This window comes from Malurus melanocephalus, unplaced genomic scaffold, assembly GCF_030028575.1.
Source record: "Malurus melanocephalus ecotype Western Australia unplaced genomic scaffold, MMel_1.1 scaffold_668, whole genome shotgun sequence".
Classification (NCBI taxonomy): Eukaryota; Metazoa; Chordata; class Aves; order Passeriformes; family Maluridae; genus Malurus; species Malurus melanocephalus.
The window spans coordinates 233,215-250,644 of NW_026623900.1; the positions used below are offsets into that span (position 1 = coordinate 233,215).

At 43.6% G+C, this 17,430-nt stretch overlaps 1 protein-coding gene across 15 annotated transcripts in view; it reads right to left on the reverse strand.

Annotated features, from left to right (window-relative positions):
• SEC31A (SEC31 homolog A, COPII coat complex component) overlaps nucleotides 1-17,430 on the reverse strand; it is a 39,545-nt gene that overhangs the window by 14,958 nt on the left and 7,157 nt on the right. For 11 of the 15 annotated variants that reach the window (XM_057383886.1, XM_057383899.1, XM_057383892.1 and 8 more), the window contains exons 8-21: nucleotides 16,370-16,512; nucleotides 15,344-15,443; nucleotides 13,965-14,126; nucleotides 13,637-13,789; nucleotides 12,007-12,243; nucleotides 11,355-11,429; nucleotides 9,327-9,377; nucleotides 8,465-8,542; nucleotides 6,093-6,168; nucleotides 5,334-5,512; nucleotides 3,696-3,822; nucleotides 3,393-3,538; nucleotides 1,580-1,753; nucleotides 898-1,071 (exon numbers count right to left, since the gene is read on the reverse strand). In XM_057383886.1, the coding sequence (XP_057239869.1) occupies nucleotides 898-1,071; nucleotides 1,580-1,753; nucleotides 3,393-3,538; nucleotides 3,696-3,822; nucleotides 5,334-5,512; nucleotides 6,093-6,168; nucleotides 8,465-8,542; nucleotides 9,327-9,377; nucleotides 11,355-11,429; nucleotides 12,007-12,243; nucleotides 13,637-13,789; nucleotides 13,965-14,126; nucleotides 15,344-15,443; nucleotides 16,370-16,512 (1,875 nt within the window). The remainder of the gene's footprint in view (nucleotides 1-897; nucleotides 1,072-1,579; nucleotides 1,754-3,392; nucleotides 3,539-3,695; nucleotides 3,823-5,333; nucleotides 5,513-6,092; nucleotides 6,169-8,464; nucleotides 8,543-9,326; nucleotides 9,378-11,354; nucleotides 11,430-12,006; nucleotides 12,244-13,636; nucleotides 13,790-13,964; nucleotides 14,127-15,343; nucleotides 15,444-16,369; nucleotides 16,513-17,430) is intronic. The other 4 variants (XM_057383890.1, XM_057383898.1, XM_057383894.1 and 1 more) reach the window with 1 other exon arrangement.

Sequence of the window (17,430 nt, forward strand, 5' to 3'; positions counted from 1 at the left end):
TCATTTCTTTCTGCCCTGTTTTTTGCAGTATGCAGTCTTGAGGGCAGCACAGAGAACAGCCACAGCCCYAACACAGCTCTGCTCTCAGAAAAGCCCAGCCCAGAGCACCTTTAGAGCAGGGCCAGATGAGCTGCAGTGCTGTGCCTGGGGATTAGAGGCCTGGCAGTGCTCTCTRAGCACACACACAGCCAGRGCTGCCCAGCACACCACACTGCTCTGATGGCCAGTGTGTTCCGCTGTAGTATCATGATCAGGTTAGAGGTGAAACCAGKGAATTTGCCTCCCCCATTTCTCCTCTTCCTCCTTAGTCTCATACTCACCAGGTCTTTCTTGTAGCACAGCTCACACTCTGCCTCCCCACTGGCCCATGCCCCTTACAACCAGCTGGCAAGGTGCTTGCACAGCAGGCTGTACCCACGGCTACTGAAATGTGCCCTCAGTTTGCTACTRCCACTGTTCAGCAGCTTCTGCAGCCAACATTCGAGCTGAGGGCAGGAATGATCAGTCCCAGAAGAGGCTGGTGAGCAGCATGAGCAAGCCCCAAGGCCTGCAGGGATGGGACAACGTCAGGGACTGTGAGAGGAAGCACAGAGAACTCCTGCAGTGCTCTCCCACACAGCTGYTCTTGGCACAGAAGCACATTCTCAAACAAAGGGGAAAAAGACCTAATCTTCAGAAGCAGGCTACTTGATAAGATATTTAAAGGATGTTTCCAGACGAGGAGTAAAGGAGGCATCTGTACTGACTGAAAGGAAGCACCAGTGACCTTCACCACAAGGCTCTCAGTTGGGGTTTGTCACACAGCCTCAGATGAAGAAAAAGGAAAAAAATCATTACATCCATCACTCCCAAGACCTCAAGCACCATGTCCCTCCCTTRCTGCCAAAGTCCATTTACCTGCTGGTAATACTGCTGGGCTGGAGCCTGGGGTGCCTGCATCCGTCCAGCCACAGGGCCAGCTCGTCCTTTGGGCATGGGCTCTCTCTCATATGGTCCCTTGGGGCCGTCCTGTCCCACTGGCAGCTCCCCTTGTGCTCTGCAAAGCCTGTCCCGCAGCTGCACGATGTTTGGCTGCAATGAGAAAAGGGCAGTGAAGGGAGGTGAACTGCACTGCCTGGCACCCATGGCATCACACCAGGAGGCTGAGTGGCCACTCACTGACAAGCTCTCTCAGAAGCCTACTTWTATTTCATTGGAATAAGTCTTATGAGACACGGGGCCATTGGAAATGTCTTATGCATGCCTGTTTCATTCCCAAACCAGCCTGTCTCCAATACCAGTTGATGGAAGATGAGAAGTCAGAAGAGGACAGCCAAATGTTAATGTCATTTCATTTGCTGTGTCCGGCTTGCAGGAGGGACGCCCTTTGGCAGCCACTGGCTGCAGGGACAACGCTGTGAAAGCAGGAGGGAGCAGAAGTCTCTGCATGTCTGCCAGGTCAGCAAGGCCAGTGTAAGGTGAGGGGAACAGCCTGGCTGTCACATCCTCAGGTGCATGTCAAGGAGCAGTGCTGATGGTGAACTGCAATGTGCAAAGACGCCTGTTCACAGAGAGGGAGCAAAGGCTGAAGGCCCCATACCTGGTTGGTGTTGGCAGGGAGGAAGGTCAGTGCTGCAGCCAGGCTTCCCTGAGCAGCCAGGAGGTTGGCATACTGGCTCATCTTCTCGGCCAAAAGGGCCCCCACAGCATTCGGGTCCACAGCCTGTGTGAGCTGCACGGCTTTGCGCAGGATTACGACCTTCTCTATTAAATCCTGAAAGGTCGGGAGGGAAAATAACCACACACATGTGAGAACAATGAAGTGAAGCAGACTCTAAGGACTGWAATGGAGGACTGCTCCTCATGGCAGGACCCTCTCACCCAATGGGAAATCCTARCCAAGTGCAGGTTTCTTAAGCAGCCACAGCTGCACCAAAGGCACAGCTGTTCCCAAAAGACAAAACACAGCCACCCACCAAGCACCTTCTAACAGCAAAGCCAGCAGAGTTCCAAAGAACTGCCTCTAAAAACAGGATTTCAGGGCCCTATCAGCACTAAGCAAGTTCATCAAGTGGATGCTTTCATAAAATTATCTGGTAACAGCCTGAGAGCAAACATCAGGCCTGCCACCACTACCAGTGCTGGGCTGCTGCACATTCATTTACTGTGTTTTATTAAGTCAGGTCTTATCCATCTCAAAAGGATCTAAAAACTCCCTTGGGAGAGTTGTCCAYAGCTTTCTAGTTGCTACAGCAAAATTGTTTTCCTGATATTCACCAGAAATACTCTTGCCTTCCTTCCACATCCCCAAACACCCCAAGAGATGGTCTTGGTTGGGTTTCCTTCTAGTCCTAAATTATAGGAACATTTTCTGTTCACTTTTCTCATATTTTTCTTATTGTATTTATACTGAAGGATACTACAAATATTCGTTTGCCAAAATTAAATCCCTTTTTAAAATACYACAAGAGATTTAATCAGAATGTACCACACAAAAGATTTCAACCATATGTTACTAATAAAGATTGTTTTCTAACAGCTTGCTTTCCCCACCAAATCAGCACTTCAAAAAAGGCAGTAAAAAATAAACCAACAGCTTCTATTGACACTATCATAGTAAAAAAGCCACCAAATAGGACTTCAACAATATTTTTCAATTTTACTGTCTGAGAGGCCRTAATCATGCAATCAAACTGCAAATTCAAACTGAAGGTAAATCTGTAAATAAARCCCTCAAAATCAAGTAATTTTGATAATTCAAAACTGGAGTGAGTTAATAACAGGAAGCAAAACTCATACACACATCAGTTTCTTCAATTAACTAAACAAGAGTCTCACAGCATCATCAAACTGGTCCTTCAAGGCCTTGAACAGATGGAAGAAACTAAGAATGTAGCACAAAATAAATTATTCCATAATTGCTTCATTCCATTCATCAATCTTATTTTCTCAAGGTATCTGCTAAAAGCAATGTATTCACTGCTGGAAACTAAGCATTGTATGTGCAAATCCCTAGAGAAAACTCATGAGACCCTTTCTACAATTGTCTCTCCAGATTTAAATCTAATTCTTTAGATTCCTTCTCCTGAACTTCCAAGAGCAGAAAAGTCCAAGTATTTCCTAACTGCAAAAGATGCAAGCACTGAAAGACCCTTCTTTACCAAAACACTAAGAACTACAATTATTTTTTACACAAGAAGTGTATCAGTACCACCATCCAAAGAACAAGGCAAGCACAAGGGCCATTGTACTTCACAACATATTTTCCAGTGTCATATTTATGAGTTATTTTTCCAAAAAGGAAAGGCTTGYATCCTCATGTACATCAGACAGCAAAGCTCTAAACTAGATACAATTTAAGAGCCAAATGACTGCAGTGTGTTATTTCCATCTTTCTTARAAGAATTACCAACCTGAAGGGACAAGGGGCTGTTTCCATCCTGAACTTTGGTCCAACAAGCAACGAGTTTATCCACATTGCCGGCACAAATGTAACAGAGGCAAGCTTGTGTCTGCAGAACGCTGTCCCCCTCGTTCTCCATCCTGCTACCCAGGAGATCTAGATAAAATACACACAAAGATGCTGGTGAATCACTCTGGTGAATCACTCTGGTGATCCCTCCCCACCGCTGCTGAAGTGGGGAAGCAATTGGTGAGAACCATAAGCAAAGCTGTGATACTGCTCTGCAATTGTCCAGTCTGTGAAGTGTCCTTACCACAGAGAGCTGTAAACTCATCTGGCCTGGCATAAGTGAGCACAGCAGCCAAAGCCTCTTTCCAATTCTGCAGGTCACAAGACTGCACAATCTCTTTCCAGTTCTTTGTTACAACTGCAGTGATGAGCTAGACCAGGAGAGAAACCACAGTTAGGATCTTGGCAGGATTTCCTCTGTTTAATACACAGGATAATTTGGATCTGGTCAAGTGTTCTCATCCCCACTGTTTCCAGGGTCATGACAAGTACTGCACTGAAGTTCAACCACTGCACAAGAGCACATTTTACTTAAAAAGGAGTTCAGTGAAAAATCAGAAAACAAGCTCAGTGAAAAATCAGAAGCCAATTATTGTTGCTACAAAATGTACAAGAAAATAATACACAAATCTCCACAAGCTAGGATTGTTGCACATGGTTTTTAGCACTATTTTTGCAGAGAAAGATAACATACCAAGTATTTAGCTATAAGTCTTCTACACAATGCCAAAGGATAGGGATGAATTTTGTTTGTTAAGCTGTTTCATTCAGCTTTAMGCTCTTGGTCTCAAGCTGATCAGTGAGGGGCAGTTGAAAAGGCCATGTAAAGGAAGCAGCAAGYTGGCAGCAACATCAGCCTGAGCTGGCTGTACTATTCCTACCCTCCATCCACCTACCCAGGCTGCCTCTGCACAGCCCYCAGAATGAAATTCCAGTTTCTTCCTTCTCAAACTCTGCCTCCAGTTATTTTGCTTTGGACAAAGGCAGACCTGGCAGCTGCACTGCTCTTTAGTGAGCAAAGCCCTCCTCATGCCAAGACTTCAAGCTCAGAAACAGCTGAACAAGCAGTACGTGTGCAGTTTGGAACTGAAAAGAAAACACATACCTGAACAATAAATGCAATATCCTAACTACAAGGTCAACACTTGCTTGTTAGCACAGACAACTGGTCAGCTCTTCATAAAMACAACTTTTCCCAAAGGATGAACTACAGTGAAAAAAATTCCTCTAAAAGCTGCCATCCTTGCTAAATTCTTTTAAAGCCATTTCTCYGTTTCAACCTCCTGTCACTACTTTCTCATACAGGTAGTCAGAAAGAAAGATTTGCACAAGCAGCATCAGCAACTACTAGCAGTGCAAAAAGCTGAAAATAACAATAACCAGCTGGCCATAACACGCCATCTCCTAGACAAAGGGTGATTAATCTACCCTGGGCATACTTTGCTCTCTCTTCTGTGCATGTAGTGAAACAAAGCATCAGCAAAATCTGTGAAGACTGATCATGGACAGAAAACAACATAATGGTGCTGGCCCTGAGCATGGATTATGTGTGCAAAATGTGACAAAATAGCAGACTGAAATATGACCTGCTTAAGCTATTTGTCTTTACTGAGAATCTGTTAGTGTAAATGCAACTCGGAGATACGGAAGATGAGAAGAATACTCTTGTATTCTTGTGTACTGGTATTCAGGTAGTGTGCCTCTGCTCCTCTTGTCAATGCATTAAAGAAGAGTAACAAATCCTTCTGCTCTGAGAGCTCAGTGAGTTAAGTACTAACATCTGCCAGAAATTAGCCTACAAAACGGCAAGAAAACTTTTAAGGTGAAAAAGGGAGTTGCCAAAGGCACGAAAGCCTGTTRGTTCTGACCTGAAGACACATACCCTGGTAATTTTGCTCTGCATCTTGGCRAAGTACTTCTCCTGTGTCCGGGAGAGCAGCTCCTGCCCGCCGGCGATGGCCAGGATGATGGCGTCGGCCATGCGGTTGTCATGCAGGCACAGATCCACTGCGCTTTCAAAGTTCCCCGTCAGCAGAGCCTGTGTGATCAGCCCATCTACATCTGCAACGAGACAGGGGTGCACTTCCACATGTGCCACAAAACCCACTGAGAGATGCAGCAGCAGGTGACACTGTCTGACTGTGCAACACTGGCACAGTTGTCTACAAACCATCCTGCACAAGCACAGCCACGCCACAGGGGCACTGCCAAGCACTACTTACCCCGTGGCAGAGCAAGTTCCTAGAGGTCTAAATGGCCTCTGAAACAACTACCTGAATAGTGCCATAAAAAAAAAAAATCAAACCTCGACAGGGGTCAGTGGCTTCTGTGTTACTCTAGATCCCCTGGGAGTTTCTGCACAAACAGCACTTCATGCCTGACCAAGCATGTCTTCTTTTGTATCAGAAAWCACTCAGAGCAGCTGCATGTCAGCAATGGGATACACAAGTGCTGTATAACTTCCTTCCTTCCTTGAAAAAGTTGTATTTTCAAGTGCCTTGAGATTGTGTGAGAATGTAGTTAGAGGCAAGTAATTACAATCCTTCACTATCTGTGCAGAATTTGCCTTCTCACTGAACACCAACATCAACATCAGTAAATATTAGTACATACAGTAAAATCAAAATCAAGGTTTTTGTACCTCCACTAACTGAAATGTTAAATGTTGTCTTTGCTGATCCCAAATCTTCAGTTTCTTTTTTATGGTCCTTCAGTGTCTAGGAGAAAGGAAAAGAATAATTTTTGAGATTATGTAAACACTTAGAAAACACACACATTTTAAAACCATATGGCTCTTGCATTGCAAGTTAAATTTAAAACTTCAAACAACCAGTCACCTCAGAGATCATTAACTTAGAAGAGAAGGTTATCCCTCTGTGCCAGTTTGGGCAGAGGTAATGTTACYCTTCTTCACAGTAGCCAGTATGAGGCTGTGGGATTTGTCCTGAAAATGTGTTGATAATACAGAGATGTTTCAGCTTTCAATGAGCAGCATTTGCACAGCATCAAGGCCTTTTCTGGGTCTCATACCACACCTCCAGTGAGGCAGTGGGGGGTGCAGGGGAAGTTGGGGTGAGACACAACCAGGGTAGCTGACCCCAAAGGATATTCCAGTCCCTATGACCTCATGCTCAGCATAATATAAAGCTGGAGGAAGAAGAAACAGTGGGATATTTGGAGTGATGGCATTTCTCTTCCCAAATCACTTTTTTTCTCTTCCCAAGTCACTTTGTGTGATGGAGCCCAGCTTTCCTGCAGATGAACACATGCCTGCCCACAGGAAATAGTTAATTCATTCCTTCACTTGTTGTTTTGCTTTGCCTTACCAATTAAACTCCCTTTATCTCACAAGTACCAGCAGACAGACACCTGCATTCTGGGTACTGACTTGCATACACACGTGTGCCCATACACACAAAACTCCCTCCAAGCAAAGCTAAAGCTACAACCAGAAAGCCAGAGACCTCTCCCTCTATTTCAACTTCAGCCCCTATCAAGAACAGTCCACCAGTAATGCTGTCTAGCTCCCACTCTGCTTCACTTCGAATTTCAGCTCATCCTTGAAACCCTCTGCATTAGGCACACCATTCTAGTTTAATTAAGCAAATTACAGATGCTTAATTTGCAACACAGAAGTCCAGCCTAGAGCACACGTAAGCACTCTGCACTCACTACCAGGAATGCTCAGTGGACAGAAGCTGCTTTTTTTATAAAAMTCTCCCACGAGTTAAGATAGAGACATTTTGTGCAAGTACTTGGATTTTGGGATTTCAAACAAAACCTTTCAATAATAAAAAATAGTATCAAGGAAATCTCTCTCCACCATCGATTTTCACAGAACAGCCTAATCAGAGTGCAGAACCTGACCCCAGAACAAACTGCCCCCTCTGTCACAAGCCATTGCTCCAGTACATGAAGGGAGTTCAGGAACACCCTGCTTGTTCAGCTAAACCGAAGGACACAGTCAACCAAAACCAGGCATTTGGATGGGAAAGTAAGTCTGAAACAATCTTTATGTTCTTACTTGTAGTAAGGACAGAGTGTCTGGAAAATTATAACACAGATAACAGATAACACAGGATGTGTTGTTTGGTATYGGTTGAGAGCATGTTGTGACTATCACAGGAATAACGTGACCATCCAGTTACTTTATGTACGTGACAGCACGCCCTGATGCATCATCAGTGGCTTCAGGCCAGGCTCACAAATATTTAGGTAGGCTAAGGTCATGTTTGGCTTATGAATTCTCCCCTAAAAGAGATATTTGTTATGAGACATCCAACATCTTTATGACTGCATGCAGCAAAACCCTTATACAGTTAGATACACGTCTGCCACTACAGAGCCCTAAGAATTAACAAGCAAGCAAGCACCTAACCCAAGGAGAGCATTCTGGCTTTAGTGCCCTTAACAGGCTGTTTGTTATGTGGAGTCAAGTGCACATAACAAACATGCATAAGCCTTAAAGCACTGTCCCCATCTCCACAGACAGCTGCACACAGGCACCAAGCACAGGGAGCACAGCTAACAGCCCAAATTCTGATCCAGAAGGGCACAGCTAACAGCCCAAATTCTGACCCAGAAGGGAGACAAAGGAAGTGCGGAAGAATGAAGTTGGCCTGTTCATGCAACAATACAGTATTTTCAGTACTACTGACACCTCACAAGGCAGGGTCTGGCTCCTTGGTGCTAATTATAGACCTGTCCCCATGTTTAAACACAGGGCTGAAAACAATGCTGTTCAAATGGTCAGATGTGAACAGCAGCTCTAAGATCCCAAAAGCTGACATGGCTGAGTACAATCTGCCTGTGATAAACTTGGCTGAAGATACTGCCTGAAGCAGATGAGAAAAATCTCAAGTAACTTAACAAGAGACCACTTTTACCATTCTAAATAACTTTCTGTATCTCCATAAAACCTCAGCATTAGAAAAAGCCAACCAAATGAGATTTTGTTAAAAGTGAAGTAATACAGGGGAAGTCAGTAAGGTTAGTCTAAAGGGCAACAGATACCTCTCCCAAGAACTGCTCCTCTGTAGGCTGGCCTTCATCACCCTCRTTTGGCACAGATCCATCAGATTCCGCAGGAGCCTTCAGCAGAGAGAAGATGCCATAAAAAACCACCAGCAAAAGAGGCAGAAATACTTTGCATTGGAGAGTATAGTCACCTTCCCACCAAACAACAGTTAGAACAAGACTGAAAATCACAGAAATGCACTGGCATATATGCTTGAGCATCACAAACACGGCAGAGGCCCTGTTTCCTTGCTCTTTGCCATGACACAGTACCTTGTGCAGTTTTCCTCTCAGCTGCCCCAAAACATGCAACAAAAGCTTTCTTCCCCATTAGGCATGTACAGATKGCATCTGAACTGTCTGTGGCACAAAAGCAATGCAGTCCTACTGTAGATTCAGGCCACTGCAATTACAATGGGCAATGCCTGAACTGTAGTTACCACTCTTGTGGGAGAAATTATAGGACTGCACTCTTAGTCCTGCTTTGTTAAAAGCCCGATGAAGCTGCTGCTCTTGAAATCAGGTGCCAAGCAGCAGGGCTCTGTTCTACCTCACAGGCAGCATGAGGTGTCACAGTGTACAGAGAGCAGCAAGGAAAAGTGTAAGGMCACCAATAAGACCACGAATTGAAACCTGTAACTGAAAGCCCYTCATTGAAAAAGGAGGGGAACATTTGAGTGGAAAAAGAGTGGCTGTTTTCTTAAATACATACTTTCATCCTACTGAATGTAGGAACTTGCCCCATGGTGCATTATTTGTGACTTACTTTGGGACAGATATCAAGTAGAAAGAAAAATGAGTCTTTGCAATTCAGCATGGCATTATAAAAGTAAYCACAGAGCTACACACATGTGCTTACCTCTCCCAAGACACCATCTGCAAGACCTTCTTTATTCAGAGCAGATGTGATCTACAGAACAACAAAGATTTAAGGAATACCCTTTTAAAGAGGCAGCAAATTATCAGAGTACAAAACTGGCACAGGTAGGTACTATGCTGCTTACACAACACTTAACATGAAATTAAACATTTCAATACAAAACTAAAGCCATTTCCTTTTCCAGGCTGTTCTGAKAGGAACAACAGGTGCCTTATGCCTTTAAACCTTTAATTGCTAACTGAAGGGCATCAAATCCCACTAGAGGTGCTGGAAACCACAAGAATAAAASCAGTATCAGAACATGAAGGACAAAACCCTCTGCCTGCTCTGGTCAGGGAAAATAAAGCAGTGACAATCCTTGTGGAACAGTCTGTCAGGAAGCTGTGGTTTCCAGCACATCAGGCACAAGGCTATGGGATAGGATTTTCCAAGGTACRAAAGASTTAAAATTGCCCAGCTTCTACCACWTTGCAAAGCAGATCATGACTCCAGATTCAATTAGGGCTCTCAAAACCAGCAATTTTATGTATAGAGTTTCTATATTATTTCAGCATTAGGGAGCCTGGGTTTCACACTGTTCCTAAAATTGTCTACTGCTTTTAGAATTGCAGGCTGGTTTCTGTAAAAAGCTGAGCTCAAACTGCTGGAGTTGGTTTTCTCTTCCTTTTTTAATCATTGGTTTACAATAAAAATGAGAAATCCAGGACTTGCCTTGTATGAAAATCACAGGTTTTACAAATATAACCCACCCCTCCATGTTCTTAACAGCTTCTTACAAGAAGCTGAAATCTGTGACCCCTGTTTTACTTTCCTAATGTTACCGCAATAATATAGAAACCAAGTTGTGATTTCGTGATCTTATCATCTGGGTATCACAAACATTCAAATAAGCTGTACTTTGTTGTTCCTCAACACTGAAAAACGCACGGACTCAACTTCTACAAGGAATGTTTTTAGAAAACAGCTACATAAAACCAGGGCCTTCYAGCCCCTCTCATCTGTTTCTCAAGTATTGAAATAATGGGCTAGGCCTAGAATTCCARGCCATCCAGTTCAGCTGTGCCCATTTTCCCAACTTCTCCCCATGCACAGGGCATATCAGCAACAGCAAGCAATGKGTTTTAATCTGATTAGGCCACTCTGCAGAACCTCTACCAAATTTCAACTGGATTTTCTAATTGAGAGCTGCTTTAAAAAAAAAACAGGATTACCCTTGCTGTGCTTGCTTTTGGACAAATATTTAGAAGCTKAGGACAAACTGTTATCAAAACTATGATTTTTTTCCATAATCATATTAATTTTGCCCTGAATGACATTTAATTTGTGAGCACAATGACACTTSAATGGAGCAAATATTTGAAAATAAATACTAGTTTGATAAAATGGAAATGAGTCAAATGTTAAWATCCACTGAAACAGAACTGAAGAAATACTAGATAGCTCCTGGGTAGACAACTTAAAGCAAAAAAAGAGCCAAAAGACACAGCAGGTAAYTCCCTGTAACACTGAGTAAAAAACTTCCACCTGGGAAGAAAGGTCTATAATGATGTGCAAATTGCTTCCTGGTAATCCAAATTTTGCTTTTCAAAATGTTAACACATTTGACCTTTGGGGTTTGGTTTTTTTTTTCAAAACTGAATGATGTCTCCCACAAACAAAACTAGTATCCCAGGTTTTCCTAGTTAATGATACCCTGAAGACTGCTTACATGTTCTTCAACCAGAAAGCCTAGAAACAAATCCCATTCCATGATGCTAAAGCAGGATGTCACACGGCAAAGTTACATGAACAGCCTGAATCAATAAATATCAAAGCTTCTTAATGGGTGAGAATTTCACATCAACAATGGACAGTCACATCCAGACACCTCTGAAGTCTGCTCTGATATTTCCATTGAACATCCATATTGCAAGAAGACACAGCTAATGAAAAAACTGAGCAAACTGTTTTCTCTAAGAATTCTGAAGGTACTSAAAAAGTTATTTATCTCACATATTACACATTTACCTTCTTCCTCAGATCATCCTTCTTGTATCCTAAGAGTTCAAGGTACTTAACACGTGAATCTTCTTCGAAGTTCACCTTTAAAAAGTTAAAGAATATTAACTTCATTGCAATTCACAATTTTCTTCCTCACTGGCACAAATGACCCAGTGAGATTTAGTGACTTGAGTAGACTGAAGGTAATAAAGAGAACTGCAAAAGTCTTCAGTGACTTGGGCAATTAAGCAGGTGGGCAAAGCTTYCATCTGGTTATTGCAGGTGAACAATCTGCTTATCTGCTTCACTTGGAAACCTCTAAATGCTCAGAGTGAGCAGTGAAAAGCCCATCTAATGCTATTTCCAAAGGTTTAATCCTTCTCACCAGCTCCCTGTACAAATATGTGCTGATGGGGGATATCAAAAACCATGAGATACCTTCACCCACACCTCTGCTTTGCCATGACTCCTCACAARCCCCACAAACACCCCTGGCCCTGAGGACCCTTCCTCTTCTGGTGGGCCCCCTCCAGTGACATGGCTTATGGGCACTATTCCCACAGCCTGCAGCTTTTGGTTCTCAGCATCTCTTCTGCTAAATGTGCAGAAGGGAACATGTCCTGCCCTTCCCAGTCCAGGAGTGAAGTCCCAGACTCCTGAAGGGCTGTTACCCAGTTACCTTTAGGAAGGCCCACACGTTCCTCTCAAAATCAGCCAGGGCCATATCGATTTTCTTCTGGCAGTAGCTGACAAAGCCCTCAGACTGCACAGCCTCCTGCAGCTGGTTTGAGCGGGCCAGGAACTCCTTCTCGGTGACAACCTGGCTCACATAGACATGGGGATGCTGCTGCTGCTGCTCCATGCCTGGCTGCTGTGGAGACTTGGAATTCTCAAATGTCACCAGCTTGCCTCCAAACTGGAATTGAAGCACACATGTGGTGCGTGAAAATACAAGTATACAGGGGAGCATGCACGAAAATGTGTTTTCTGTAACATATATATGCTTATTGTCCAATAACTGAACACTCCTGATATCCACTCACTGATTTGTTCCCCACCCACCCCATATTTTTATGCATAAGGAACTTGTTGGATAACTAGGTTCACGTTTAATAAAGATCTATAAGCGCAGCCATTCCTGTGCCTGTTTTTTCCTCAGGCAAAAGACTGACCAGAAACTGAGAGATAGAGCTGTGGGTCTGTACAGCACCCAGCATCAATGATACTGCAGTGCAATTACCAAAAAAAAACCTGTGCATCATTAAGTAAATGCTCAAGCATGATGTTTGCCCTGCTTCTGCCAGGCTGTTTAGCAGTTGAAACCCTACTCAGAGATAAGCAGTAAGTTGTGACACCATTTGAAGGGGTAAAATCAACACAAAAAAATAACTAGGAGGGGCTTGTCATATTATTTAATTTTATAGCTCAAAGTTAATTTACACAGGCCAGTTCAGTAAAATCTGTGCTAGAAAAAAGCAAAAGCCTAGTCAGGGAAAAGACTGGCAACTGGCTGCCAAAAGACCAGGAYAAATAAGGGAATAAACAACATTATAAACTGACACATCAGTCAGTGGCTAGGCAACATCACTTCTCTTTGACAGGAGAAAATTGCATTTAATTTGTGCATCAGATCATGAATAAGCAGACATACGATGCTGAAAATTGAGAAGTATTTAAGCAATCAGTTTCAAATGGATAGGCTAAAATCACCAGAAGATCCCGAATAAATGGTCTGTGGGTTTAGAAAATTAGCCAAAAATGAAGCCAAAGAGCAGATGACTGCAAAAAGCAGAGCTTGCCATCCCCTCAGCTGGCTCCTCTGCAAATCAACCAGCCATGGAGGACCCCAGCCTTCTGCTGCTACAGCAACTCCTACTACCTTGACCAAAGCTAATCTGCGTATTCTCCACCACGCTGACTCATGAGTGCAGTCTGAAGCTATGAAGTCTCAGATACTTGCTCAGTTTGGTCTCATTCTCTGCTCCCATTTTCCCTCATGTATATTTGTCTACTCCAAAGCAAGCACTACACAGAAATAGAAGCAAAGCCCTAATGCCAAAACACAAACTAACAAACATCTGTTGGCAATGTTTCTTTTTCCCAAGCATTTTSGTCAGGCTTTTGCTGTCCCCAATGCCCTGTCTGGAAGCTCCCTCAAGCATCTCCCACTATGATGACAAATGAGGAATGTGGGTGCTCTCAAGATAGAGCACCACACTGAACTCCCCCCTTCTTAAGCAGCTTAGCAGGTGCCAGCACTATCTCCCTTCCTGCCTGGCTAAACYTGCCCATCCCTGTCTCCTCCTTACCGAGAAGGATGCTCCCATGGGTCGCCGGATCCACTTGGGTGGCTTCTTCAGGGGCAACACCACACTCTGTGGGGCAGTCTGCTGGGGAAGCTGCAGGGGAGGCAGGGGCTGGCCCGTGCCAAATGGATCGAGGTTCCCAAAAGATGAGGAGAGCTTTGAGAACACAAGGGGGAAAAACCAGAAGTGACATTTCTCTAATGAACTAAACATTTATTTGCACTGAAGTGGTACTCCAGCAAGTAGGGCTGCAGACAACCACTGAAGACTTCCCATATTTTGCTCCCCCTCCTCTTTCTGTCCCTATTCTTAGCTGAACAATCTTGAATACCTGGTCAACTTGCTTCTGCCTCAAGCCATCAGTGCTGCCGCCCATGATGGAGTAGACGCTGATGCGCCCATCGAAGGAAGCCGCAGACAGGACAGCAGGGTTCCTGGGACACCACTGGATATCAAAGCACCACTGTGTGTTTGTGGGCAGCTCGTACAGCACCTGGGGAGCAAAACCAAACCAAACAAATCAGAGCTTTCATGGCGCACCGTGCCCAACAGCAACAATCCTCACATCTACCCTGACGCTGCTCTGCTTTTCCTGCTCCCCAGTAGCCTCCACATCACTGTACACATTAACAGTGGGCAARCCCTGACAATCTCCAAACAGCAGATTATCACACACCACTGCTTCATTTCCTCCTCCTCCTATTAAATCTTCTTTAACCCACACAGGATAAATGATGCAGGTGGGATATGTCTGTGATGTCCCACTGAGAGCTGTGAGCTGTTGCCATTCACAGCTGATGTAGGTATCCCCACACCCTACCTGGAGTAAGTCTGTTTACAAAAGAAAACTGAAAAAAGTAAAACCTGCACCCTAGGCAGACAGCCTGTTGTGCCTTGGAACAGCAGACATTTAACTAGAAGCCCCACTTACAGCAGACATTTAACCATAAACCAGGAGAAACTCGATGAACAAAATGCTAACAGTCAGCAAAATGCTGTCTCCCAGGAAACYAATTTTTATTTTTAATAAAAACATACAGTATGATTCAACCACATGTAAATCCAACTCAGATAAGTAATTTACTAACATATAGCTTTTGCACTTTTGGGCCAGTGTCTGAATTTTAGCAACACTTCCCACTCCACAACTATTGCCTCCTGGAGGCAAAGAGCCCTCCAGCATGTCTGAAGCCCTTATCATGGTCTTGGGACAAACACTGTCTGAAAAACAGATCTGCAACCTCTTTGAAAGGTATCCTCAAGCCCAAAAGATGGGATGTTGGGAACACATCTGAGTGGCTCTCACTGATCTGCCACTATTATGGCAACCTWCAAAATCCCTCCTCTCTGGATAAAGTTCACACAGAAGGAAAAAGGCAATTACAACAATGATCCAGCCACACTGGACCCAAAACAGAAGAGTAGGAAGCACATACTTAAAGTGGAGCCATTACCATCTCTTGTAATGAACAGGATCATCACTACTTGGTAAGAGAGAAGCAGCAAAGACAAATGTGTAATGTTGACAATACCASGAAGGAATCCTGCACTAACACAACAAGCTCAGAAAACACATAGAGCAAATAGGATAGGAAGAAACATCCCATAGAAGCATCATTCCTAGGAATGCAAGCATGGGAACACATGCTTTGTATGTGCCATCTCTGAACAGAGATTTTTGGATTTCTTTAAGCGGTATGCATACAATACCTCGCCTGTGTTAGGGTTGGAGCAGAGAATTTTAGCATCCTTCCCACAGCTAAGTAGCAGCTCTGGATCTGCCATACTCCAAGCAATGGCCAATATACCCCTGCAGGAAAAGCCACAACCAAAAAAAGCTTAATGTAACTGCAAAATAGGGATAAAATAAAGCATATTTGTAAGTTCAGTATCCCACTTAAAAATGCCTTCTCTACCCCTTCCACTTACAGGAGGAGGAATTTTTCCATGTTAGCAGCCTTTGTTTTGTTGGAATACATGTTTTCCATTTTTGCATGGAAAGGTATAAAGATGCAGCCATTGTTCCTGAAAATTAAATACTAATGTGGAAGAACCTGGACATTAGTGCAACAATATGGCTTCTTTGCCTGCGCTGCCACTAATATCCAGTGTGAAAACCCATGGGTAAGGCCAGTGACCATAAAATTTGACAGCTTTTTATTAGCAAGAGATTCAAGTCCATAGAACCCACAAGCAGCCATTTTTGTGGAAGACACAACACTGTTCTCCCTCCTTAAATCAAGCATTGGATTTGAGCAATAGGAAAAGTTTCACCAACAATGGAAGAGGGACTAAAATTTAACAAAATCATCCACTAAACCCAAAAGGAAGGCATTTAGGGGACTGAGGGTCTGAAAAAGTGAGGATGTGCCCAGGTACACCTTCAGTACATTATTCAAGCAAAATCAACTACTACTAACTTTTTGTACTTCAGCTCCCTCAAAAAAAAAAAAAAAAAGTAGAAACAAACTTGTAGTTTCCCTATTTCAGCAGCATGGTGGGTTTGTTTATTTATTAAATTTTGGGCCCTGTTTCCTTCAAAGTACCAAGCTCCAAAAAGGAAAGTCATTCATGGCACAGGGCTGGCTGGTCAGTAAACCAGCACGTAGCACTGCCTGCTGCTGAAATTGCCACCACCGAGCCTTCCTTCACAGGGAACAGCAGGAAGTGACATGTGCAAACCAAGAGAGTCACCAACACTGAAACACCACARAGCACACCATGTAAAACTTGTACCTTGTGTGACTTTCCAGAACACGAAGTGGTGAGGAGGCAAATCTCAGGTCCCACATCTGAATAACAGGCAGCCTGTCATCCTCTGAGGCCAAAACCATCTGGGTGGCAACTTCAGGGTGCCAGGCCAAGCCTGAGCAGTGCATCTGAGGGACGACATTGGGCCAAAGCATCACATAACTAGGCAGCATCAAGGGAAAAACAAAACTAGACCAAATAGGTCTGTGTGCATGGTAAAACACTGTTACAAGGAAATTTGCAGCTGTGTTTCTGGGCATTATTTCTGAATACATTCAGACTGGGTATTCTTATTCCTGTGAATGAGGAGACTTGAAGTTAAGTTTCCCAGGGTCCTCTCAGAGAGATTACATTGTGCTTTTTCACAGTCCTATGTTTTAGTGTGAGAAAACTGTAAAGCCCACTATATAAACATTTTTCTCTACTATTTTTACTGATATTTTAATAAAAGCCAACATTAGGCAGACGTTTTTGTAATGAGAACATTCTGTCACAGGACTGCAATCACATGATGAAGACAGCCTACTGTGCTGCTGTTATGTCAGGCAACAAACACATAAAACACAGAGTTACACAGTTTATCAAAATAATAATACAGTGACCAAAGAGCTACTTCATGAACACCCTCTTCTAAGTTCAATTTTTAACTCTTGCTGTATCTTTGGAGGTTGCTAGAGCAATATGCCATTTAAAATAATACAAAATTATAATTAATGTCACTCCTCACAAGTTAAACAGGCTCTTTTTCATATTTGCACTGCCCAAGGGGAAGGCATGGTGGTTATAACAATATGAGGCAATGCCCCTGTAACCTGCTCAATACCACATTCCTCTGTKGCAAAATCTATAAAAATCTTTCTGTGGTAGCCCCAAACAGATCAGTAAGGGCTTTCTCAAAACTAACTCATCACTCGGATAGGACACCTGGTGCCTTGCCTTGCTTCAGTCTGCATCTGGCTATTTTAATTTATAATGCTGACAATCCCTCTTGCATAAACATACTCTCAGAGCAAACTGGGCCAGGCACCAGGCACATAAGAAGGGGT